The sequence below is a fragment of the Moschus berezovskii genome, chromosome X (assembly GCF_049115385.1).
Source record: "Moschus berezovskii isolate FMDL1 chromosome X, NW_MosBer_1.0, whole genome shotgun sequence".
In the NCBI taxonomy this organism is placed as follows: domain Eukaryota; kingdom Metazoa; phylum Chordata; class Mammalia; order Artiodactyla; family Moschidae; genus Moschus; species Moschus berezovskii.
In genome coordinates this window covers 126,354,696-126,379,659 of record NC_142488.1, presented here as the reverse complement: position 1 = coordinate 126,379,659, position 24,964 = coordinate 126,354,696, and the positions used below count along the sequence as shown (strand labels likewise).

The following is a 24,964-nucleotide window of genomic DNA, read 5'->3' as shown; positions in this document are numbered from 1 at the left end:
TAGCACAAACTGTCAGTGTTAGATAAGTGATTAGGCACATACAGGTATGTAAGTAAAATGCTTTCTCTGCCAAAAGTGAGGAACTGAAAAATAGCTGAGTCTTTTTGGTATTTTTACCAAGTCTTAAAAAAGCCACCATCAAATACCTTTTTAAAAATGTCTAGGGACTTCCCTGGCAGTCCAGTGGTTAGGATACTGCACTCTTGACTGCCCAGGCTCTGGGTTCGATCCATGGTCAGGGAAGCAAGATCCCACAAGCTGCATGGTGAGGCCCACACAAGAAAAGTTTATTTTAAAGTAATAAATATTTAAACCAATAAATATTTAGTGTAAAAAATTTAATGTAATTTCCTATTATCCCAATACTCACTGATAACTGAATATTTGTGTTTACATATTTTTAATAAAGTGCAATCATAACTTGCTTTTGTTTAGACTCAAAATATACCATTTTCTGTGTCCAAAAATTGCCTATTATCACTCTTAATGACTGCCTTAGTATAGTCCAGATTTTGTGTTGACTATTTAGATTATATTTTCAGTTATTTCAGTATTATAAACAATGCTGTATTAAGTAACCACATACATACTCATTTTTTAATTTAATTTTCTCTTAAGGATAACCTCAAAGTGAAATTGCTGGAACAAAGAGTATATACTTTTCAGAGTGGCTTTTGATACCCTATTGCCAAAATGCTTCCCATGGAGCATGTGCCAATCCATACTTCCACCAGCCTAGTTCCCAACATTGGTATTATCGCTTTCCTCCATCCAGTATTCTTGCCTGGAAAATTCCATGGCCCTGGTGACTTTGTTTAGATTACTTTTTATAAGTGTCCAAGGTTTTGTAATTGTCTATGAAAATCGTTCTGAACTATAGTGTGAGGAAAATAGAGGTGCTTATTGCAGAGATCAGCTTTGGAGAAACATCTCACTTTCATCTAGAGAGCCCTGTTGCCTTCTCAGCGCCTCTCTCTTAGTGGTGGCGCCTCTGAAGCACCAACTTTGAGATGTTTCTGTCTTGTGTCTGATCCATTTCACTAAGCATTACTGGATGGTGTGTAATCCCTGTGATTTCCTAATAAATGACTCTGTTTTTGTTTTTATACTGCTAATGGTACATTTCCATCTTGTCAAAATTTCTCTTGTGTGGAATTTCACTCTCTGTTCTCGCTTATCCACAGGCATTCACAGTGTAATCCAGTATGTAAACACGCCCCTGCTTAGGCCTAGCAGTGATGAATTGAAGAGCACCATAGTGCCTCGCAGGTCAACAGTGGTGATGCCTTTCCAGGAGAAAGTAGAAACATCTTCCAAGGCTAGTGTGGGAGTGGCCCCCAAGGCGAGTGTGGAAGTGCCCCCTGAGGTGAGCGTTGAAGCACTCACCAAGGCAAGCATGGATGAATCCCCCCAGGTGAATGTGGAAGCACCCCCTGAAGTGAGTGTGGAAGTGTTCCCGGAGGAGAGCATGAAAGAACACCCCAAGGTGAGTGTGGAAACACTCCTGGAGGCAAGCGTGAAAGAACACCCTGAGGTGAATGTGGAAGCACTCCCGGAGGAGAGCATGAAGGAACACCCTGAGGTGAACGTGGAAGCACCCCCTGAAGTGAGTGTGGAAGCGTTCCCGGAGGAGAGCATGAAAGAACACCCTGCAGTGAATGTGGAAGCACTCCCGGAGGAGAGCATGAAAGAACATCCCAAGGTTCGTGTGGAAGCACTCCCGGAGGAGAGCATGAAAGAACACCCTGAGGTGAATGTGGAAGCCCCCCCTGAAGTGAGTGTGGAAGCATTCCCGGAGGAGAGCATGAAAGAACACCACCCCAAGGTGAGTGTGGATGCACTCCCAGAGGTAAGCACAGAAGAACACCCCAAGGTGAGTGTGGAAGCACTACCAGAAGTGAACATGGAAGGACCCTCTGTGAATGTGGAAACATCACCTGAGACAAGTGAGGACCTATCCCTTGAAGTGCATGTGGATGCATCCCCGGAAGTGAGCATGGACTCATCCCCAGATGTGAGTGTGAACCCGTCTCCTGAAGTGAGCACGGACTCGTCCCAGGAGTTGAGCACAGAAGCATCATCTGAGGCTAGTGTGGACCTATCTCCCGAGGCGAGCATGGAAACACTCCCCGAGGAGAGTGTAGAAGCATTCTCAGAGGCAAGCATGGATGCACTCCCAGAGGAGAGTGTGGAGGTGCTCCCCAAGGAGAGCATGCAAGGACCTTCTGAGGCAAGTGTGGAGGCGCCCCTGGAGACCTCCCCTGAGGTGACCGTGGAAATATCTTCCAAGGTAAAGTGAAAGATTCTCCACAGGTTCGACAAGTGTTTTTCATTGACAGATTTTATATTAAAATCTGTGTTTTTTGTTGTATAGATGATGATGGGTCAGATTTCACAACATACAGCATTCTATGATAAAATATATTCACTTTAATGATTTAAAATTATCTGATACTCACTGTCCCAGAGTTTCCCCCCAAAGCTGGAATAATAGATAATTTTTAATAGAAGGGACAAAATACAGTGGTTTATATGAATTATATTTCTAAACTCTGAAGGAATGTTTTTGAGAACTATCGCAGAACTCAATTAGGATTTAAAAAATAAAATTAAGTTTTGAAGTAAAAGAATTGTTTTAAATTATTTCTGTGACCTGTTTGAATTGTATAATATAAAATGTTAGTCTGGAAGAGTGAATGTCTGTACCTAAGTCTCATGCATGAAAGGAGAATTGGGATTTTAGGAGCATTTTATTCAGAAATTTTTTCTTTTGAAAAGTCAGCCACAAAAGGTAATACTAGTAATTTTTTGATATGATTGTATTGATCTGTTCAGAAATCAGAAATGGATGAACAGCCCTCAAACCCTATTACCAAGAAGCGCATACCACCATCGCAGATACCGTGTTATAGATGGTCATCATCTCCTACAAGAAGGTGGCGTCCACCATCTCCCATCAGTGCTAGGTAAGTAGCTTATTTGCAACTGTTCCTGATATATGTTTTACCAGATTAAACCTCACATCACTGTTTGATAAATAATGTAGTATGCATGGTAACGAAAATATAAAGGGAAAAGCCTTTAAAAATGGATTTACCTTTCTCTATTATATCATATCATAATGTTAAGACATTGTAATGTGTGAAATGGTACAGTAAAAATCAGCACATATATATTATAAAATCATATTGGACTTCCTCCATTAACTGTTACTTTTTCCCAGCAGGCAAATTCAAAAGAATTGCCCCCCATCACCTACACCCAGCACGTCAAAACAATCGACACAGTTTTGTTTTTCCTATAAAGTAATTCCTATGCAGCATACCGTATTTGCACAAAATGTATTAGATACTATGGGAATGAAAAGCAAAGCCGTTTCTAACACCATTAACAACTCTGAGGCTGCAGGCCAAAAGGATATGATCTGTGAAGGTGAGTTCCTTCACTAACAGGTTCATTTCAACAACTAGAAAATCTCAAGGTAGTTTGGGAACTGTCATTGTCATTTTATTCCCCAGTTCAGAGAACTATAGGAAGCAAACTTTCTTTAAAATAAAGAGCATTGCACCAGTCACACTGGCACAATGCTTGTTTTTTCTTGCCACAACTTCTTACTTAGCCCCATTTTTGGAACTGATGTTTAGTGTGTACAGATGGGTTGGATGAATGCCATGGTCGAGGTAGTCCCTGTAGTTCCTTCCAGCTCTGATAGTGGATGGCCCTTAGGTGTTTTCTATCCTTGGAGAGAGCACATCCAGCCATTTGTGGCTGAGCAGGTTTCCATCAGGAGCTGTAGGGTAGTTTTCATACGTAGAACATAACATGTGTCAGGTCAGTATGTGGGTTCCAAAAAATATCATACTGGCTTTTTGACTATCACGTGCATTCTTTTTTTTTTTAATTGAAATGTAGTTGATTTAAAATTTTGTGTTACTTTATGGTGAACAGCAAAGTGATTCAGATACACATATATAGATATTCTTTTTCATTATAGGTTATTATAAGATACTAAATATAATTCCCTGTGCTTATGCTCAGTCCTAATGAGGTATAAATCTTTTATTTTTCTTTTTTGGCCATGCTGCACAGCTTGGGGGATCTTAGTTCCCCAACCAGGGAGTGAACCCAGCAGTGAAAGCAAACAGTGAAGTAGGACCTTACTGTTTATTTTGTATATAGTAGGGTGTATCTGCTAATCCCAAACTCCTAATTTATCCCTTGCCCCCTGCCTTCCCCTTTGGTAACCATAAGTTTGTTTTCTATGTCTGGGAGTCTGTTTCTGGTTTCTTTAAAATTGAAATATAATTGATTTACAAGAATTTCCCACAGTTTGCTGTGATCCAGATAATCAAAGACTTTAGCATGGTCAATGAAGCAGAAGTAGGTGTTTTTCAGGAATTGCCTTGCTTTTTCTATGATCCACCTGCATTACTTAATTTTAAATACACTCATGAATTTTGCTTTTTGAAGGAATTATTTGTAACAGAAACAGCCTTTTTATTATGAATTATTTATTCCTGATTTCTTAAAATCCTTATTTTCATATGTAGTTTATTTAAAACGAATTTGTCAAATGAACTAAATGCCTCCACGTGGTCGCCCTATTTTACTGATGGTCTTGGTTTCTTTGGTTATCCAGTTAGCCACTTTATGATTAACCAAATATATTAACATACTGTTATCAACGCTCACTGAAATAATATTTATTTAATAAAAATGATACACAATTTTCAGAATGTATGCTGGATATATTTTTGTTTAATTGACTTAAGATTTGTACACTTCAGGGAATTCCCTGGCAGTCCAGTGGTTAAAGACTCTGCACTTTCGCTGCTGGGTTCATTTCCTGGTTGGGGAACTAAGATCCCCCAAGCTGTGCGCCATGGCCAAAAGAGAAAAAAAAAAGATTTATACCTCATTTGGACTGAGTATAAGCTTATCTTCCTCCATATTCAGTATATCTTAATCTTTTTTTCCATAGAGGTAATTTAGTCAGGTATCTCAAAACAGCTAAACCAAAGCAGGAACACATTATTTCTTTTGGGGACAAGTAGTTGTTAAAAGTTAACAAAATGGTACTTCTGTTGTTGGTGGCTTGGGGTGGCCATGAGGGCATAGGAATTGGGCTTTTGAACAAAAGCTGTTACATAAATCACTTATAGTTTATTTATACATTTTATATCATGGATATACTGTTGTTTTTTTTTAACATTGCACGTTGTCTTGCACCTTTTTGTTGGACATAGAAGCAGTAAGTTCCCTGAACTTAACTGTTTTGCATGTTAATTTAAACTAGAGTCTGGTAATAAAGGCACACCAGGACCTAAGAATGCTGAGGAGGCAACAAAAATTTTGGCAGAAAAACGACGCCTTGCTCGTGAGCAAAAAGAAAAAGAAAGAATACAAAAAGAGATGGAACAAAGGTTGGCACAGAATCATCCTTTCTATACAGTAAATCTTGGTTGGGACCCAAATTCTGAAAGTTGTACTTTAAGTTAGATGTATATAAATTCTCAAAGAGTAACTGACTTTTTCTTCAATGTGAATCAACATGGGGAACATTTCAAGCAGGCAGGACGCCAGTGTAGATGAGTGTATATTCCTCCTTAGTCTCCATGTGTCATGTGCTCTTGAGATGCGCTGTAAAGATGCATAAAGAGATCTGCACTCACGCCAAGGGCCTAGCTCTCAGCAGTAGCACCTGAGTGATCACACAAGACTGTGTTGGCATTCACTGGTGTCAGCCCCTTTCTTTATTTCAAAAGTCCTTTATAACTTTAGAATTTATAAACCTCTTTATGAATAAGTTGCATACATCATGACCCTTTCCTCCTAAATACTTCCCTGTGTACTTCCTAAGAAGAAAAGCATTCTCTGATGTAACCAGGGTATTAATAACTAAAATCAGAAAATTTATTATTTTATTTTCTAATCCAGGGTAAACATACAATTCAGTTTGCCATTTGTCCCAGTGACAGTCTTCTTTGCAAAGGTTTTTAAAATGACAGTTCTTTCTTAAAAGTTAACATGTGTGTGTAATAGGAAACTAAAAACACAAGAAGCAAAAAACAAAGTCATCCATAATCACAAAGCAGTTTACCTTTTGATGTGTCCTTCTACCAGTGACATTCTTTATATAATTTTTTCAGTTCAGAATTCAGTCCTTAAACAGGTCATAAAAAATAATATGTACACACACATAGAGATAATAACTGGTAAAGCAACTTTGCTTGAAACTTTTTTTGTAAGTTTAAAATGAAAAAGTTACCCCCCAAAATTTGTAAACCTGGAAAGGATACTTCCTTATGTTTTACTGGGTTTCCAATGACCTGTGGGCTGCAAATGTCATATACAGTTGTGGGATACTTCAATCTAAAGGTTTCTTGATCTTTGATCTCAAGACCCATTTGATTTGGGTCCCTGTGATGTAAACCTCTGTCCACAACCTGCAAAGAATAATAACTGATGTTGTTTTTAACTATTATTTTTGAGTCACAATCATATCCTTTCCATGTACCTTATATGGGTTTGGGAGAAAGGAAGAGACATTTTGAATAGCAAAAAACCATATAACTTGAAGAACATTATTAGTTCATGTAAACAGAGCTAGTTTCACATTTTAAAAGCCCTGAATACCAGTCATTTTGATTGGACTTTCCTCCTCTGAGCACTACCAGACCCTTCTGTAAGTTCCCTCGCTCACACCCCCATGTGAGATCAGGTGTGAGCTTACATCTAGCGCAGTTAAGAAGGAGTGATTATATGTGTATGTGTATGTGCGCATTTGTGTTTTAAGATGCAAAGTAGCCCGCTACTTGATAAAAATCTCTTTCTTCTCCCAGGGGCTAGTTCCCCCTATTTAAATAGGTGAAATTATGTACATCCTGTGGCATTACAACACAGAAAATGTAGTGAATCTGGTGTAAATATAAATTGTATTACTATACACAAGCAGCTTCACTATAAAATTGCACATAAAAAGAAATATTTTTTAATTTCATTTTTATCAGGAAAATGAAAGATGTAGCAAAGAAAGTGGATGAAAGTCAAGAAGATGACGTCTCAAAATTTGGAGATGGGCAACAACCAAAGGAGATGAAGAAGAGAGAAAGTCAGCAACAAGAAGACCAAACAGTAGAACTCCAGGTTTGCCAGCTCTCCTTGAGAACCAGACTGTAAAATTCAGTAGAAACCCAAAGCATCTCCTTGAGAACCAGACTGTAAAATTCAGTAGAAACCCAAAGCAAAAGTCTGTTTATCCAGGAAAGAAAATGGCCAGACGCGGCATGCTCTGGCTGCGTTTGACATTGCGATCCAGCTTTTCCCTCTGTTGCCGTCAGTCCTCCATTGCTGTTAGCAGAGTCCCAGAATGCTTTCCAAGCGAAACAAAGGCAGAAAGCAGCAGATTACAGATTAGCAGTCCTCTAGTTTATCTGCATAAATAACATTACAGGTTGGCTTCAAGAAATCCAAATTGCTCACAGAGATTAAATATCCTGTGTGAATTTTCCCAATCTTGCATTCTGTGGTGACATACCTGCACCATCCCCCTAACAGATCAGTTGAAAATTATGAATGCCTCAGCAAATTCACCAATTAGAATGTCTCACTAGTGTAAGTTTAAATCACCTAGTAAATAAATCCCGAAACTGAGCTCAGACAATATTCAGCTTAAATTATTATTATGGCCTAATTTATATAACACTTTTAGTGTATCATTTATCAAAATCAGCTATATGTTTCATAAATGACCATGCATTTGCATTCCTTAAGAAAGTATCTTTAAGAATCCTCTTGGTGCTTTTGAAGTGTAAGACTTGGCTCCTGGTACCTGTGTCAGTGGAAGACTACACAGTCACATATTTCAAAATGATAGTGGTGTGACAACCTTGAGGTCCTGAAGGAGATTAACATGCCTTCTAAATCCCTAGCCATAATAGTTAGCCTAGTTCTGTACATTTTTGCTAACACTTTGAAAACTGATGATCCATGAATGTTATATAAATGAGTACTCTCAATCCAAAGGTTACACTTTATTTTGGATAACATCTTACTGTTGCACTGTTGTCATTCAGATATATTGAGAGTCAATGATATTTTTGTACACATTTCCTAGAAGAGTGATGCCAAAATAAAAGCTCAGGAGGAGGCTGACAAACGCAAGAGGGAGCATGAGAGGATTATGTTACAGAATCTGCAAGAGAGATTAGAAAGAAAAAAGGTATGCCTCCTCTCTGTTGAGGGAATTTGATTCTTTGTTTAAAATAATGTTGGCCACATGATTCCAAACTTTATTTTTAAAAATGACAAGTAATATGCTATCTGGGGTTGTTTTTCCTCTGTACTCTCTCATCTTAGGATCTGACCCCTTCTTCGTAGAATGGGCTCCTCTTAATAACCATAGCTCTTCCTTGTGGACCACTGATGACCATCATAGGGATGTCTCTCTACAGCAGACCGCTGGGAACAAAGCTCCTTTGAACAGAATCCCTTGGGTCATGGTAGGGGTTGGTAGAAGTATGAGTTTTTTCTAAACTGGACTGGAAATTGCAGCAACTGAGCTTGAAGAAGCTGAAGGTGGAGGCTTCTCGGAGAGACCAAGCTGCAGGCTCTTTGTAAGGTTGGATTGCAATTTGTGCAACCCATGTGTCTCATCTGGGAGCAAGGAAGACCCCAGACCAGGCTGAGGGACTTCCCGGCCTCTCTGTCAGGAGACCAGTCACTTTGAGGAGGCCGGAGAGCTAGAACTCTCCTTACCTTCAGGAAAGAAGGGAACTCTTAGCCTTCCTGCATGTGTTCCTTCTAGTAACAAAACCCGTGACAGCTTTGCATTGTTGAGATACATTCTTTTCATTAACATCAGCTTCACTCACGGTCTGTTTAGACAAAAATCATGTTCACAACTTCTTATTGATTTGCAATAATATGTGCTTAGTCTAGTAATAAATTTCCATGTTGGCAAAATCAGGAGTGAGAAGTCATTTGGATTTCTGCGTTAGGGTAACAAGTACACCTGTCACCATTCAGAGTGTTTTCTAGATGACCGACCATGAAACTGGGCTTGGAGGAAAGTGCCCACCCAGCTGCTGGCCCAACATCTTGCATTGACTTTGGCACAGACAGCAGTATTGTCTGCTTCTGGAACACAGAAATAATCAACTTCTTCAGGACCAGTGTTTTGTTTTTAATGTTTTCATGTTTGAATTTTATTTTTTTTAAAAATAGAGAATTGAGGAAATTATGAAGCGGACAAGAAAGCCAGATTCGAATGCCTCAAAGGTAGCCTGTGTGTTCCTCCCAGCAGTGTATAAGAATGCCTATTGTTTTACATTCTTGCCAACTTTTTAACTTTTGCCAGTCTTTGGTGCTAATGAAATAACATTTCACATTTCCCTGATTATTAAAAAGGTTGATCATGTTTTCCCATCTTTAGTTAACTTTCATGTTTTTTCTTGTGTAGAATGCTTTGTTTAGTCTTTTGCCCAAAACTTTCTGGCTGACTTATCTTTTTCTTACTCATTGGTAGTTCTTTAAACGTTCTAGATACTTCTCCTTTCTTGCTTGTATGTGTTGCAGATACCTTCTCTCAGTTTGTGGCTTATCTTTTCTTATTGCTGTTTGCTGCTACATAGATGTTCTTGATTTTTCACATCGTAGAATTTATCAATATTTTTGGATGACTAATGGAGTTGAGTCCCTTATTGGCCATTTGGAGATTCACTTTGGTGAAGTGTCTTTTCAAATCCTTTGCCCCTGTTTCTATTCAGTCACTCACATTTTTCTACTGATCTGTGGAGAATTTATAAGTTCTGCTTCTGAGCCCCTTGGATATCTGTATTGCAGCTATCAGCCCCCAGGCTGTAGTTTGCCTCACACTCCCATGATGTCCTTTGATGAACTGAGGCTTATTTTAATGAACTCAAATCTAGCATTGTTTTTTCTCTTACGGTTAGTGCTTTCAGCATCTCTTCTAAGTATTTGTTTATCCCTCCCCCCAACGTCTTGTCTTTTGATGGTTTGCATGCTTCTCAGATCTTTTGGGGGGCTTCCCTGGTGGCTCACTGGTAAAGAATCTGCCTGCCAGTGCAGGAGATGGGTTCAACCCCTGGGTGAGGAAGATCTCCCACAGGAAATGGCAACCCACTCCAGTATTCTTGCCTGGAGAATCCCAAGGACAGAGGAGCCTGGCAGGCTACAGTCCTGGGCTTGTGAAAGAGTCGGACACAACTTAGCAACTAAACAACAGGTCTTTTTATCCCCAGATTCTGTGTTCTTTACCATCTGAGCTACAAAACTGATATTTTGCCTATTTATTTTTTTTTAATTTTGATTGCTTTATTAAAATGTTCTTCATAGAATTCTTTACAAAAACATTATGTCCTAAAAAAGGCATTCAACAAATATCAAGACCTTCTATGTATAGAACATTGATGGAAAAAGCAGAGGAATCTGTGTTCCTGATCCTTAAAGTGAAGTCACTCAGTCGTGTCCAACTCTTTGTGATCCCATGGACTGTAGCCTACCAGGCTCTTCCATCCATGGGATTTTCCAGGCAAGAATACTGGAGTGGGGTGCCATTTCCTTCTCCTTATTTTGCCTATTTAAAATTGCCTAGTTGTGGTCATTCACATCATTATGAAAATTTAGAATAGAAATGTCATTTCTGAAAAGTGATGGCAGTCACCCTCTCAGAGAGCAGGTAGCACTCAAGTCCTGCCTCAAGCAGCAGCCAAGAACATTTTGGCCATGGCACCACCTGGGCTTAGGGCTCCAAGGAGGCAGAGCCTTTACACCATCCCAGAGCTGTTGTCCCTTGGCTCCCATTCAGGGAAGTCTACCATTTTTGGCTGTCTTTCCGTAGCTGAAAGACACAACTTGGGTCACCTGTCCTGTCTTCTGTAGATTTTTGGGGCCAAAGAGGTTAGATTTCTTTTTTACCTTTTAATTGAAATGACAAAAGTTAGCAATCATTCCAGGCATGAAATCTGTCTTCTCTGAAATAACTGTCAGGATGATTGAATGTTAGATGCAATCATGACTTTCTTCTCATTGTAGGCTGCAGAAACATTGAGCGGTGATGCGTATGAGGAGGATGAGGCAGATGATGAGGACGATTCAGAAAGTGACAGTGATTCCTTTGATGACATGCATCCATCAGGTTTGCTTGCCTTTTGAGTTCTATTCATCACCATTTAGGAGCTAGACTGTCTAGGTTCACCCAGGCTTTCTCTGCTTGTGAGCTGTTTGACTTTGAGCAAGTTACTTAACCTCTCTGTGTTTAGTTTTCCTGTCTGAAAAACGGGAAGCTAATATTGTTCTCCTGGGGTGGGCATGAGTTGCAGTGAGATCCCATAGTACTAAGAACGGTGCTTGACACATAGTAAACTCTCAATAAATGTTAGCTGCTATGACAGCTGTTCTTTTGTTTTGTGCTGAGAGACTGTAGATGGCAGCTCTTTCTCAGCTCCATGTGAGGCTTACTAGCATCTCACAGTTCAGGACCCCGTGTGGCATTCATGTGACCACAGGTAGAATGCCACTCCCTGCCTCACAGAGAGAAAATGAGGATCCTATGAGGATCGTTCTATGAGTGCCCCTAAGGTACATTGTTGAGTCTCATTCCCTGGCGAGTATGAACCACAGTAATGGCATTTGAGAAAACACAATTTGTCCACCCTTTATGCCTTAGCGGGTATCTGGTACATGGGAACCCTGCTAGCTACTGGGGCCTCGAGGAACCTCAGCCAGTGGGGAGCCAGACATGAGCAGATAGATGGTGGTGCTGCCACATGCTGGTTGCACTAAAAGAAGTTAGGCCAGAATGTCACTAGAACAGAGCAGCAGGAGCAGCAGAAGGGTAGGCTGGGCCTTAGGCCATTGAGAAAGGTTAAGATCAGAGGTGAGACTGAAATGAGAGGGTCATCAGAAAGAGGGCCAAGGAGCATGGAGCTGTCCTGCCCTCTCACCATCATTACTTGCTGGCCGAGGGGAGAGGGCACGTTCCTTCAAGGTGGCCCTTGGTGCTTTCAGGGCACAATGGGCTTTTGCCCTGACCCTGCCTCCCCAGAGTCCTGCCTTCAGACAACTCCTGTCTTCAGGTAGACGTCCCTTGCCCAGACTGGTTGGCTCACAGCCTTCACTTTGCTTGTCTTAATTGTTGAAACTCCAATTTTAATCTTGCTGCTGTTTTTTTTTTCCCTCTAGCTGCTATAAATGGCATGGATTCATCCCCAAAACCAAAAACACATTTTAAAAATGTGAAGAACACTAGCAAGTTTTTAGATGTGACTTCTAGCCACATCCATAAAGAGACAAAAGCATTTTTAAATACAGATATGAAAACCTTCAGACAAAAAAGAGTGAAAGACCCTTTGAATCAGACAAAAAGTACCAGGTGAGTCACTCAGTGAGTTCATCAGAATACACCTGGAAGGGGTTATGATTGGCATCCTTAGAATGATGCACAAAATTACTGACTGAACTCTTAGTTTGTCCCAAACACTACGTCAAGCACTTTACTTATAGGAACAAACTCAGTAAGGATGAGCATCCCCATTCTTAAGACTCGAAGACTGAGGCGTGGGCTTCCCTGGTGGTTCAGTGGTGAAGAATCCACCTGCCAGTGCAGGAGACATGGGTTTGATCCTTGATCTGGCAATATCCCACCTACCATGGAACAACTAAGCCCATGCATCACCATTATTGAGCCTGTGCTCTAGAGCCTGGAAGCCACAACTAATGAGCCCCACTTGCCACAACTACTAGGGGGTGGCCCTTGCTCACTGCAGCTAGAGAAAAGCCCGTGTAGCAACAGAGATCAAGCACATCTAAAAAATAAAATTATTTTTTAATGAAAGAAAACTGAGAAATGGAGAGATTATGAACCTTATTCAACCCAGCATCCCACAGTTCAAGGGCAGAATGTAAATTCAACCCAGATATACCTGATTCCATTCTGGGTTTTTATTCACACTGGTTAGTGTTGTCTCATACAATCAGGGAAGGGGATGTTGAGTGACTGCAGTGTAACAGACAATTTATCTATCTAAATTCCCACTGCAACTCTGAGCATGATATTAAAGTCCTCATTGTACATTTGGGAAACTGAGGGTCAGAGGTAAGGTCAGAAGAACAGGACCAAATTCTTAGGAAGGCTTGTTGGGTGATTGCCTGAAAAAAGAGTGTTACTTGCCACTGAGGAAAGATATCTGGAAGCTATTTTATAGCGTAACCTTGAAAGTGACATCACAATTTCTGCCATAAATACCACCATTTCAGAAGGGGAAACTGATTATTTTTTAAATCCCAGAGACCAAACAGCTCAGATAATTCACGATCTAGCTATTTGACTTGAAGGTTAAACTCTTCTAAACTTCTTCAGTTATTTCTGTCATCAATTTTGTGGACCACAGTTATCCTCTGAATTTGAGTTTTAGTGTATTAAGAAAATACTAAAGCTTCTGTCAGGCAAAGCCTTGGTTTGGGGACAATCAGGATTATAACCAAATATCTCTTTCCAGATCCTCCACCAAAAGACCAACCAACCGAGCAGCAAAAACTGGAAAGATGGAAGCTAGCAGCACCATGGGACCTTCCAGGAGTTCACGTTCAGAGGTACAGAAGTGGGTGTGTGACCAAATTAGCGACTTCTCAAGAGAGACAGAACCACCTGTGTCCAGTTTCCCTCCTGAGAGCCCAGAACACGAGCCGAGAGACTCCGTGACATCCCGCCTGAGTCACCAGCCACCTATGGACGACAGAAACAGAAGCAAATCTGTGCCTGCTCCATCAGGTAAGGCCTTCTCCCATTTCCACTTTGTTTGAAAGGTAGTTGACCTTCACCCCTTCTCTGTTTCCAGCTCTGCGGGGCTCGGCACCATGTAACTTTGGAAGTGAGGGAGAAGACAGTGGTGGGTCTCAAACTAAGGTGAAGAGCCCCCATTAAGTTAGTTTTGAGAACATTCATGACATAACCAATTGCTAAGTCCTGCATTTCATGCCAGACGTACAGAGTAGGTTCATTTCAAACAGCAGACTCCTCTGCACTCCTGATCCCCTGGCTGCTCTGCAGCACACAGATCATTTAGGGCGGTGGTGGTGGTATAGTCGCTCAGTCATGTTCAACTTTTCCAACCCCATGAACTATACCCCGCGAGGCTCCTCTGTACATGGAATTCTCCAGGCGAGAATGCTGGAGTGCATTGCCATTGCCTTCTCCAATTTAGGACAGAGGGTTGGTGAATTTTTTGGTATTAGTCCCTCAACTTGTGCTTCCAAAACCAAAAGGCCTTGGTTTTTAAAACTTTCCTTGAGAAGCTCTGTTTGAAATTGAGAGGCAACTTCGACCCGTTTGGAGGTTGGGGAGCATTTGTAAGAGCACCAGTATGGCAGCAACTTGAGGTGGGGGGCCTGCTGCTGAGGGTCCCAGGCCAGCCTCAGTGTGGGGCGAGAATCCACTTGGTATGGAACTAGCATATTCACTAACAAACCTTTCTTTTCTTTTTCTCTGTGGTCAGATATGTAAACCTCGTCCAACCTAGAAGACAATCCATTCTCCACTCTGGATTTTGACCTCCGGGCCCCCTTTCAAAATTTCTCTGCTTCCTACATGAACCCAGCAAAGAAAATGACTCTCAAAAGAAACATCTTAACATCTCAGAAGATGCTCATATCATCTTGAGTTTTGCCTATAAGCAAGGGTTCTGAGTAAAGAGTCATTTTATTTTGCTGTAAAAATCTCCATTGTCTGTCATTCTTATATTTTCCTGCCAACACATTTGTGTATCAAGTGTGTCTTCATAAAATGTTCACTCTTAAGCATATATAAAATGCTAAGAGAATCTTACACCAAAAGAAAAGTTTTTTGTCAGTACCTATTTGAAATCTTAAAACCATGTTTACGGCATTTAACAATAATATTTGGTTTTGTAGTTTAGTCGCTGAGTCGTTTCTGACTCTTTCCAACCCTATGGACTGTAGCCCACCAGGCTCCTCTATCCATGGGATTTCCCAGGCAAGAATACTGGAGTGGGTTACCATTCCCTTCTCCAGGGGATCTCCCAGCCCAGCAATTGAACCCATGTCTCCTGCATTGGCAGGCAGATTCTTTACCACTGAGCCACTAGGGAAGCCCCAACAATTGCTTTAATTTAGCAATGAAAACTCACATTCAGTCTGGTAGAGGACAAAATGGGTCTTCAGGGTCTCAGGATTCCTCACACAAGTTCTGTTGGATTGTTCTTAATACACAGATACAGGAAGTTGCAAGATAGAATGAATCACATTTTATTATGTATGTTTATTTCTAACTCTGCCATAGTCTGCCAGTCCTGGGCACAGACACTGGTACCTTCAAATGCTGGCGGTCCTAGAAGGTGTAATTTTTTTTTTCATCTTTGCTGCTTTTGTCAGCATTTCATTTTGGAAGTGCATATTGAGGTTTATAAAAACATGTTATTTTTATTGTGTACATAAGGCAGTATTTGGCTCTTGTCTGATGGGGTATGTTCAATTCCTCTACATGTTTACCATGTGTAATCTTTTGCTGCTTATGTTCTCCAGACCTGCCATTCAGTATACACTCAGGCTTGAGATTTGGAACCAAACTTTGTTTGCCTTTCTCTGGCCACTGGCTGCAAGTGAGCAAAGGAGCAGCGTTTTTCTTTGGTCCCTGCTGTCGCTAGGCACAGCACACGCACAGTGGACATGCACACACGCATACATACACGTTTGCACAGGATATATGTTTCCTGAAATCCACTGAACCATGCTTAAATGACTGACTAAAACTTGAATTCAGGTTAGTTGTCCTAATGCTAATGAGTTTTCTGGTGGATCACAAATAGCTTGAAGCAGGCCCATCTTCCTTTGTAGCCACCAGTCTTGAATTAGTAAAAGGAAGTAGTTATTCTTTCTGATTCCCTAGTTCTTTGCTATTCAGAGTACTGCATCTTTGTTATAGATCAGACCTTGGTGCCTTAGATTTTAAAACTTTATATACACAATCTCTTTTATATAAAAGGCAGAGACAATCATTGTAACAAAATTGTTTCTGATATTTTTCTGCACAAATTTCACACGTTGAAACAGTTAAACCTTCATATGTGTGCTCTATGCAATAAACTTTGCAGGTAAAGCAAGTTTTCTTCATATTTTAATAGCAAAAAATGTACTGAAGGTGGTATAAAGGTGACACCAGCTTGTAACCAAGCTATGAACACAGGTGGGCAGTCTGTTTGATAAATAGTAACCCCATCCTCTGATGCCCCTCTGCAGCCACTTGGGGGTTTGGCCGTGTGCCACCGTGTGCAACACTAAGACGGGGATCTCGAACTCTGGTTTTCTCCCTGCACCTGTTTCAGTGCTCGTTGCTCCTGCCTGTGATGGCTCTGACTTCTATCTGAGGCCAGTAATTAAAGTATCTTTCTTTTTACTGTGGTAAAATTTACATAAGTGGCATTTAGTACATTTAAAACGTGTAACTGTCACTGCTATCTAGTTCCAGAATGTTTTCATTACCCAGAGAAGAAACCCAGGACCCTTAAGCAGTGATTCTCCATTCTCTCCTGTGCATCCCTTTTAAAGCTCACATCTGGTGCTGGCCACACAAGGAAAACACAGTTGCTTTTGACAGTCTATGTGTGTGCTCGCAGTCACCGTGCTCTGTTCCACGTACATGGCATCACTTCAGGACACCACGATCACGGTGTATGGCCAAACCACTGTTTGGATCTGCCCGGAAATGTTTAGCTTCTACTCCGGAAACATGTTCCACTCCACTGGGTTTTGTGTTGGATAAAGGTGCGGTCCTTGTTTATCCCTGATCTGTGGCAGCCGTTCCCCACTTGGCATTCTGTGCCGGGCCATGCACTAGGATTGTTGAACCAGGGCATTCCTTGGTATGCACACAACCTAAAACACCAATTAAGCACCCTCCTGACAGCTCTGAGGTGTTGGACACTGACCGGCCTCCACACTTGCCACAGGCTGGTGTCCTCTGGGGACACACCGGTCACCTAACGTTTCCCTTGCTCTCTGGAGAACCTCTTGGTGCCCACTCCCCTGAGGAATAGGCCCCTGGCCTCTCCCAGTGTCACCCCTCTCCCCTCCCTAGTGTGCAGTGAAGCCTTTCAAGTTTCAATCCCCAACAACCACAAAAATGCAGTAAAAACACTGGAAAGGATGCTGGACAAGTCTGAAGACCTGAATCCCAGCTGAGGTGGCTGCAAGGTGACTTTGTGCACGACATGGACCTCTCTGAGCCCTCTGGTGCGGCGAGTTGGAGGCTGGGCTCCAATCACTGAGGGCCTTCAGTTCTCAGGAGTCACTGACTCACTGTGGCAGGAGCTAGAAGGTTGAGAAGTGGGCATAGAACTGTAGCAGCAGCTGGTGCCAAGAGGCACAAGCCTGAAGGCAGACTGTCCAGCATGTCTTATCGGGGATCATCCAATAGCACCCCCACTGTCCCACAGGCCTGGTTGGTTGCAGACCCCCTTGACCTCGGTCTCCCTTCCTGCCAGTCTACTTTTGAGTGTTCCTGGATAGGCTTGTCTCATAATTTCTCAGACTGTTGTAATAGCCATAGTTAAGTGTTCTATATGCCAGGTACTTTAGAGGCATCATTTGAAACCCTCACAACAACCCTGTGAAGTGTGGGTATTCATTTTTACCTAGGACACAGATTGATGGAGGTGGGTATTTGTTTAAGGTTATACAACTAGAAAGAGGAAGATCTGGTGCTCAAATTCAAGTCTGATTCTAAAGTCTTTTGGCTTTTGTGGTGGGTAAATATACTATCTTTGGTGCTAGAAATAATTGCTAATGTTTGTCGAATGGTTTTCTTGGATATTGCTTTTCTTGCATGCCAGTTGGTTGCCATGCTTAATAAATAAGCATTTGTATAATCATGTAATGTGCATGTGATTCTGCAAGGTAGGAATTCTGTCTTGTTTTACAGGCGAGGAAGCCAGCTCAGAGAGGTTAGGTGACCTGCCCAGGGTCTCATGCTTAGGAAGTGGCAGTGCAGCCAGGATTGGAATCCAGGCAGTACGGCTGCAGAATTTACCTTGTTACCGAAAAGTAGATTATGTTCTTGATACTCTGATCCCCTTCAGTATGAGGGAGAAAAGGGTTCTCTGCTGAAAATTCTGTAGCTAGAATTTCCCCTCCTTCCTCCTGAGTCTTAGGTTGTCATTGTTAAAATTGACGACTGATCTCTGAGCACGGTGCTTCCCTCATTGTGATGTAGTAGACAGACAGTGTTCTCCCCTATGACAAGGCAGTGTCATAAGCCTTATAGCCTGAGCTAGAGGTGTGCCCAGGGGTGTGTGTGACCTTCAGTTTTCTCATTTGGAAAATTGGGGCACTAGTGCCAGTGTTGGCTGTGAAGACTTGGTATAATTGTATAAGGTGCTTTTCAAGTGTTAAGCAATATCTAGGGGCCCAATGCTGGCAGGCCTGTTGCTAGGGACAAAGGTGGAGCCTGGGAATGGCGGGGAGGGTGGAGGGGGCTACAGGTGATCACAGGCAGGGTTGTGCAGTCTAGTCATACAGCTTTTTCTCCGCAGAGCTCTTTAGCCCTGGCATAGGCCAGGGTTTTGCATGCCAGGTGGGATGGGAAGCAGAGGGTGACGGGATTGAGAACAAGATGGGGTCAGTGATAGGGTGTAGCATCTCGGGGAGGTGAAGATGGAGAAGGGCTGAGAGCGGTAACTGAGCTGTCAGTGGACCGGAGGGCTAAGAACTAGTTCAGTGAGGTGAAGAGTGGGAACAGGAAGGGAGGGGATGCCGTCAGAGATGCAGGTCCCAGTGCCACGAAGGCCTAGGATTTCCCTGTGCCAAAGCAGCAGAGGTGGGGGCACTCGTGTCACAGTCTCCCCCTGGGGCCCCCTTGGGCTCCAGCCCATGCCACTGCCCATCACCCAGCTCCTTTGGGAAGCAGAGGGCCACCATCTCAACTCCCCACCTCACCCCTACTTCTTGGGGCCCCAGGAGATGGCCTGATAGGCTCTTATAAACAGAGTTTTAATGATTTTAACTGCTAATTTCTCTAGGGAAACACACAAGAGGCTGTTCTCCATTCATAGAAATAACTTGCTACAAACAGGTCTTGATTCGTAACATGGCAAATGCTAGCTTCAAACACGTTCTGTCCTTTCATTACCCGCATGTGAGTTCCTTGAAGACCTCTGCTCCTGTCTCAGCCTTTAGCTGAAATGTCCTTCCACCTGAGGAGCCTGCAGCAGACACCTGTGTCACTGGGCCTCTGGCACCATCCTGAAACAACTACGTGGTGTGGGCAGGTTGGATGCTCCAAGAACCTCAGCCTCAGGGGTGTGGCCATGAACCACGATCTAGAAGCTACCTCTACCTCTGTCCATACCATCTCCACATCCCCCACCCCTGAGATAGAGGGGCCCCAATGAGCAGCCTCCAAAATGACCAGGGTCCTTGAGCAAGATCACCTTCTGAAAGCCTGGCAGAGGAGGAGTGGCCGCTGAGGCACAGCAGGGCTCCACATGGCACAGGGAAGGGCAGTCAGAACACAGAAGGGATGACTTCTCAACACACTTCAGCTGCAGTTCCCTTCCTGGCTGACCCCCTGGCCAATGGAAAGCAATGTGCTCTTTTTAAGGGTGATCAACATCTGGGAAATGTTATTTTGGGTCAGAGTGGGGTTTTTCGTTATTGTTCTTCACTGTATCCAAGTGCTGTCATGGGTTTATCTGTTTATAATTCATGTAATTGAACTGAACTGAGTATGTCCTTGAAGGAAGGAAAAGTCATTCAAGTTTCTGGATCTGCGGTATCACCTTAGAACAATTCCACCGAGCAGAATTAGAAGTAAGGAGGCAAGTTATTTATATGCTGCTTTATTTCTGTAAGGATACACGGAACCGTTAGATGATCATTGCTAATGACAAAATGTAGAAATGAGGCATCGGCTTCTCTAACCGCTCCTATGAGAATGTTAGTATGCACTGCCATTACACGTGTACTCTTGATACCGTCTCATTGCACTATGTAATATAACATTGTAGCTAAAATACAGTAAATAGGGGATCCTGCGACTCAGGTAAGCACTACGTGGAACTCTGGTTCTGCCTGTGGGCACAGTGGCCTCCACGCTCCCCTAGAGCCAGCTAAGCTCTGGAGGAACAGTCCTCAGAATCACAAGAGAAGGGAATTGGCTGGCCTGTTTAACACACGGACACAGAGCAGACAAGTACTATGTTACAAGGGATTCCACTCGTCACTGCTGGGAAATGTCATATCCGTGTCAATGACAGTTCTGGTGCCTGCTCACCTACCCCTCGTGAGTTTTTAGGATGAATTCAAAACTGTAGGAACGTATAAGGGGGCTAAAATATTCTCATGCAAGTCTCCAAACCCATAAACTATGTTGCTATTAATTAAAGGAATTATTAATTAAAAAAAAGATAAAAGGACAGCTGGGTTAGTTTTGTTAAGCTTCCAAAAGTATTTGCTGTGATGACGTTCTTCTGAAACAGGCTCGTTTTCTCAGATCTGCCTACACTTTCCAAATCACCTGCACGTTCCATGCTTGAAAGTAGGAACACTCAGAAAACACGCCACACAGGGAAATCAAACGTTAGTACAGGGAAAAAGGTCAGTTGAGAATTACAGCTAAATTCAAATGTTAATTTTTTGGAAATTCGGATTAGTTATTTGAAAGCACAAAAAACAGAAGGAAGGTTTTGATGAGGAAGTTATTTAAACCATGCATTTCACTAAGTTCTTTCTGCTCACAGAACAGGGTGAGCAGCTGAGTTGGAGCAGCCGCTGCAACTCTTGTGTGATGACAATCTGGGTCCCAGCTGAGCCACAAGAGGTATCTCAGTGGGGCTTTATCTCTTAGGCTTCTTGCTTACATCACTAAGCAGCTACATGGTCAGCGCTTTTCTGCTCTATGATAAACATGCAGAAGAATCAATCTACCTAAGTGTTTGTTTCCTAATTGCAGCTATGGAGAAATAAACTTCGCTGCAGGCTTGCTTTTTGCTAAATCCTAATATGATCACTGTGTGCCCTTAACTCAAGTAATAACTGTAAAATGGGAGAAAAGACAGAAGGAGCAACTGTGAAGAGGTGAAAGGCCACTCTTGCCCTATGGGTGGTGCCGGGCAGAGGGCAAGGACACAAGGAACAAGACTCAAATTCCATTTTACAGGACAGGAGCCCCTGTCACTTTACAGCTTTTTGGCACAGTCGGGGCAATACACTTGCTCCTGATGGAAAACAAAGCGCTTGTTGGCCAGATTCACGGAGCATTTTTTGCAGTGGAAGCAGTAGTCGTGCCAGGATTGTCCTTCATAGGCCACCACACTGGAGCCTTTACCAAACCCTGTGGAGGAAACAGAAACAGACAAGAGCGACAGCTGAGTGGACACAGGTGGCAGCCAGGCTGCCGCCTTGCCCATTCATGAAGCCAACAAGCACGCGGGCTGCATCCGCCCAGCGCCCGGCCCCCTGCTCCACCGCACACTGTCCCCCACGCCGCCGGTACCTGAGAAGATGCCAGAGCCCCGCCGAGGGCCCCCCTGCTCTCCAGAACCCACATCCCCAGCCACCGCCATCGCCCTGTGACTGACGCGCACCGACCTCCCAGCACAACCAGTTTCTTTGATTTAGGTCAGGGCCACAGCATCAAAGTGGCCACCAGGAGGCAAACGTGGGCTGTTTGTGGGGTGTGCACTTACCGGGCCTCGAGGAGCTGCTAAGCTTCGATTTTTTCTATAAAGAACCACCACCCACGAGGGACAAGTCCTCTCTCCACCCGGATGCCTGCCCCGGAGGTTGGCGCTGGGAAACAGGGTGAGAGGCAAGCGTTTCCCGTGGCACACTGGGGGCTTCCTAGCTTTAGAGACTGGGTGGCTCACTCTTGACACAGTCCTTTTCCCTGAGGATGGCAAAAGTCTTCTCAAATGTACATTTCAAGGCTCCCCGGGAGATGGGAAAATTGGAGGCGGGAGGGGTGGGGGAGAGGGCCCAGGGCACGTGGACCGCGGCCGCGAGATGAGGAATGAAGTGATTAGCTCGGCTCCTGATCGCAAAAGAACTGCCCACCGGCACCTCTGAACTAGCCTTCCGCTACGGGGTGTTCTCATCCCAGCTTCTCACTCTCCGGCCTCCCCCCCTCCCCCTCCCCCCCAAGCCCCCGTGCACCTCTCCCCCACCCCTCCCCCCAGCACCACCCGCCCCCGCCCGCGCAGTGCCTGCCCGTGGCCGTGGGTCTCAGGCTCGTGATCTCCGGCAGTGGCGTAAGTTAGTCGGCAGTAGTCAGAAGTGTTCTGTGTTGCAAAGGCTAACCTGGCCTGGGGAAGAATCCAAACTACTTGGGGGCCTTCGGGACCACAATGGCAGGGGGAGAAGGGCATTCTTTGGGGCCTTTGTGGATGAAACCGACGACGTAGGAAAATGAGAATTGGTTACCATGCGCAAAACCTAGCCTGGCAGACTTAGCAAGGACTCTTTAGCCTACCAGTGATTGGGTTCTTGCATCCAGCACACTTCTTGGCCACAAAGTTCTTGTAGCAATCCACGCAGTAATACTGGTCCTCCACAGCGGTGAAACGCTGCCCAGCCAGCTTCTTAGAGCAGGTAACACACACAAAGCACTCGGCATGCCAGGGCTGATCCTGGTAAGTGATTCCTCCAGATGTGATGGCCTAGACCAGGGAGTGTAGCACCGGATTCAGATTCAACAACCATTTTGTTGAATGCCTACTACGTGCCAGGCACTGTGCTGGGCGCTCTGGTCTACAGTATCTCATTAAATCACCACAACGGCCATGGGAGGCAGGTGCTATTATTATCCGCCAGTTACAGATGAAGACACTGAGGCTCAGAGAAGATGAGCCCCTGTGCAAGGTTACTACATAGCAACTGGGTGCAGGAGGCCGGCCTCCAGAGCCAGCGTGCCCTTGGACAGCCTGCCTTGGCCTGGGCGCTGCTTTCTACTACCACAGTCTCCTCATCTGTAAAACGAGAATGATAATTCCTACGTCACAGGGCTGTCGTGAGGATGGAATGGGATAGTGTGTGTGCAAGTGCTCTGCAAACTGTCAAACGCTGCTAGAACTCCCTTGACACGTACCTTGTTGCACTTCACGCAGTGCTTGGCAAACTTGGCCTCATGGCAAGTCACGCAGTAGAAGTCCTCCCCTTTAGGGAAGAAGCTTCCTGTCCCAATGACTTGCTTGCAGTTGCTGCAGGTGAAGCAGTCTTTGTGCCAGACAGTGCCCTTGTATTCCACGTTCTGATCTCCTGCGGGGGGGGGGAGCAAAGGGGTAGCCCCACTGGCAGTGCCCTGCAGGGGGCTGCGTCCACTCGGGGTGCCGCCGGGGCCCTCCAGAGTGGATGGAGTGCAGGCCCTGCAGTGCTTGGCCCCATGCTTCCATTCGCCTACCCGCGGGGAGTTCTCCACCACGTCCTCCATGTGGGCATGCCCACCCAGACTCTGTCAGGAAGGGAACCCCAGCCGCAGTGCTTTAGGGTCATATGCCTGAGTCCCCACTCCCACCCCCATGGCCTTTGCGGATCCAGAGATGCAATGTGGCCCGGATGACACCCTGAGGAGGAAGCATGCTTCGACCACTTACTATCCCGAATGAGAAGCGCTACACACTGTTCACTGCCTTCTCTTGCCACAGACAGTTGTCTCCAGTGTTCCTTTAGCTGCCAGGTGTGTGCGTGTGTGCAAGCATATATGTGCACACATATATTCAGGTATATATATGCGTGCATATATACGCTGAACGCCAGCAGCGACTCCCCGCGGCTCCAGCCCCATCCCCGCAAGCAACCCCTCGCCACGTCTGCCCTCAGGGCCTCCTCCCTGGCTGCCCCGGGGCTGAGTGTGGCTGGTACCTGCCACGATGGGCTTGAAGCAGCCCTTGCACTTGGGGTTGTCCTCCCGAGTGGTGCACTTGTTGCACAGGATCTTGTTGTCCTTGGCCACGAAGGTCTCACTGGCCAAGGGCTGGAGGCACTTGGAGCAGCGGAAGCAGGTGTCGTGCCAGTAGCGGTTCTTGTAGTGCACCTCCTGGGAACCGAGCGGTGGCCGGGAACGGTGAGCAAGAGCTCCCCACGAGACCACACGGTCCCCCGGCCCCCCTGCCCAGAGCCCAAGCAGAAGGGCCAGGGCCCCGCCCGCCCCCCACAGCCTCCACTACCTTGGAGTCGGCGCCGATGGGCTTGCGGCACTCCACACACGTGTTGGCGCAGAACTTGTCGAAGCACTTGAGACAGCAGTGGTGGCCGTCCTTCTGCACGTACTTCTTCCCCTGCAGGTTTTCCCTGCAGTAGTGGCAGTCGAATTTCTCAGCCATGGTGCCTACTTTATAGCTGGAAGGACCTGTGGGGGGTGAACAGGAGGGACAAAGAGCCAAGGGTTAGGTTGGAGTGTGCCTGAGGGGCTCCAGGGAGGCCACCCCGGGACCCAGGCAACAGGTACCTCACCAAGACACCTGCGACAAAAGCATCCTGCCATGAGTCCCTGGCACCCTGAAGGGGGGGCGGTTGGTGAGCGAGGGCAGGGCTGGGATGGGGCAGGCTGGAGAGGGGAGGCTGGTCTACACCAAAGGACATGCTGCTCTGGGTCGAGTCTGCAGGTGGCAGCTCGTGGGCTCCCCCTTCACAGGAAGGAGGTGCCCAGACCCTCGCTAGAGACCCAACCAGGAGCCCCGTCACCCTCCCCAACTTTCTCAGCACAGAGAGTATCCTCTGGAGGCCCCGCTCTCCTCCTAGCTGCAAAGTTCGGTTCATCTGAACAAAAACTTACTGCTGACTCTGGACCATGCTAGGCATGGAAGTAATACTTAGTCATTTATTTTAAAAGTCTGCATTAATTTTAAACCTTCCAGAGCACTTTTTAATCCCTACAAAGATCCTAAAGAATTATTACAAGATACTTTACTAACTTTTGAAGCCCAAGCATTCAGGC

General features: G+C 44.6%; 2 protein-coding genes across 8 annotated transcripts in view; one reads left to right on the top strand and one right to left on the bottom strand.

Annotated features, from left to right (window-relative positions):
- MAP7D3 (MAP7 domain containing 3) overlaps positions 1-16,137 on the top strand; it is a 31,916-nt gene extending 15,779 nt beyond the window's left edge. The window contains exons 8-18 of one of the 4 annotated variants that reach the window (XM_055438769.2): positions 1,185-2,290; positions 2,836-2,966; positions 3,227-3,432; positions 5,297-5,423; positions 7,011-7,146; positions 8,117-8,221; positions 9,226-9,279; positions 11,056-11,158; positions 12,205-12,394; positions 13,521-13,792; positions 14,517-16,126. In XM_055438769.2, coding sequence (XP_055294744.2) covers positions 1,185-2,290; positions 2,836-2,966; positions 3,227-3,432; positions 5,297-5,423; positions 7,011-7,146; positions 8,117-8,221; positions 9,226-9,279; positions 11,056-11,158; positions 12,205-12,394; positions 13,521-13,792; positions 14,517-14,524 — 2,438 coding nt within the window. In that variant the 3' untranslated portion in view covers positions 14,525-16,126. Of the gene's footprint in view, positions 1-1,184; positions 2,291-2,835; positions 2,967-3,223; positions 3,433-5,296; positions 5,424-7,010; positions 7,147-8,116; positions 8,222-9,223; positions 9,280-11,055; positions 11,159-12,204; positions 12,395-13,520; positions 13,793-14,516 lie in introns of those variants that run through there. The other 3 variants (XM_055438768.2, XM_055438770.2, XM_055438771.2) reach the window with 3 other exon arrangements.
- A 3,718-nt stretch (positions 16,138-19,855) lies between these two features.
- FHL1 (four and a half LIM domains 1) overlaps positions 19,856-24,964 on the bottom strand; it is a 56,563-nt gene continuing 51,454 nt past the window's right edge. For 3 of the 4 annotated variants that reach the window (XM_055438158.2, XM_088834151.1, XM_055438157.2), the window contains 5 exons: positions 24,195-24,376; positions 23,890-24,064; positions 23,117-23,286; positions 22,502-22,688; positions 19,856-21,364 (listed from right to left, as the gene is read on the bottom strand). In XM_055438158.2, the coding sequence (XP_055294133.1) occupies positions 21,210-21,364; positions 22,502-22,688; positions 23,117-23,286; positions 23,890-24,064; positions 24,195-24,350 (843 nt within the window). In that variant the 5' untranslated portion in view covers positions 24,351-24,376 and the 3' untranslated portion in view covers positions 19,856-21,209. Of the gene's footprint in view, positions 21,365-21,719; positions 21,920-22,501; positions 22,689-23,116; positions 23,287-23,889; positions 24,065-24,194; positions 24,377-24,964 lie in introns of all 4 variants that reach the window. The other variant, XM_088834152.1, reaches the window with a different exon arrangement.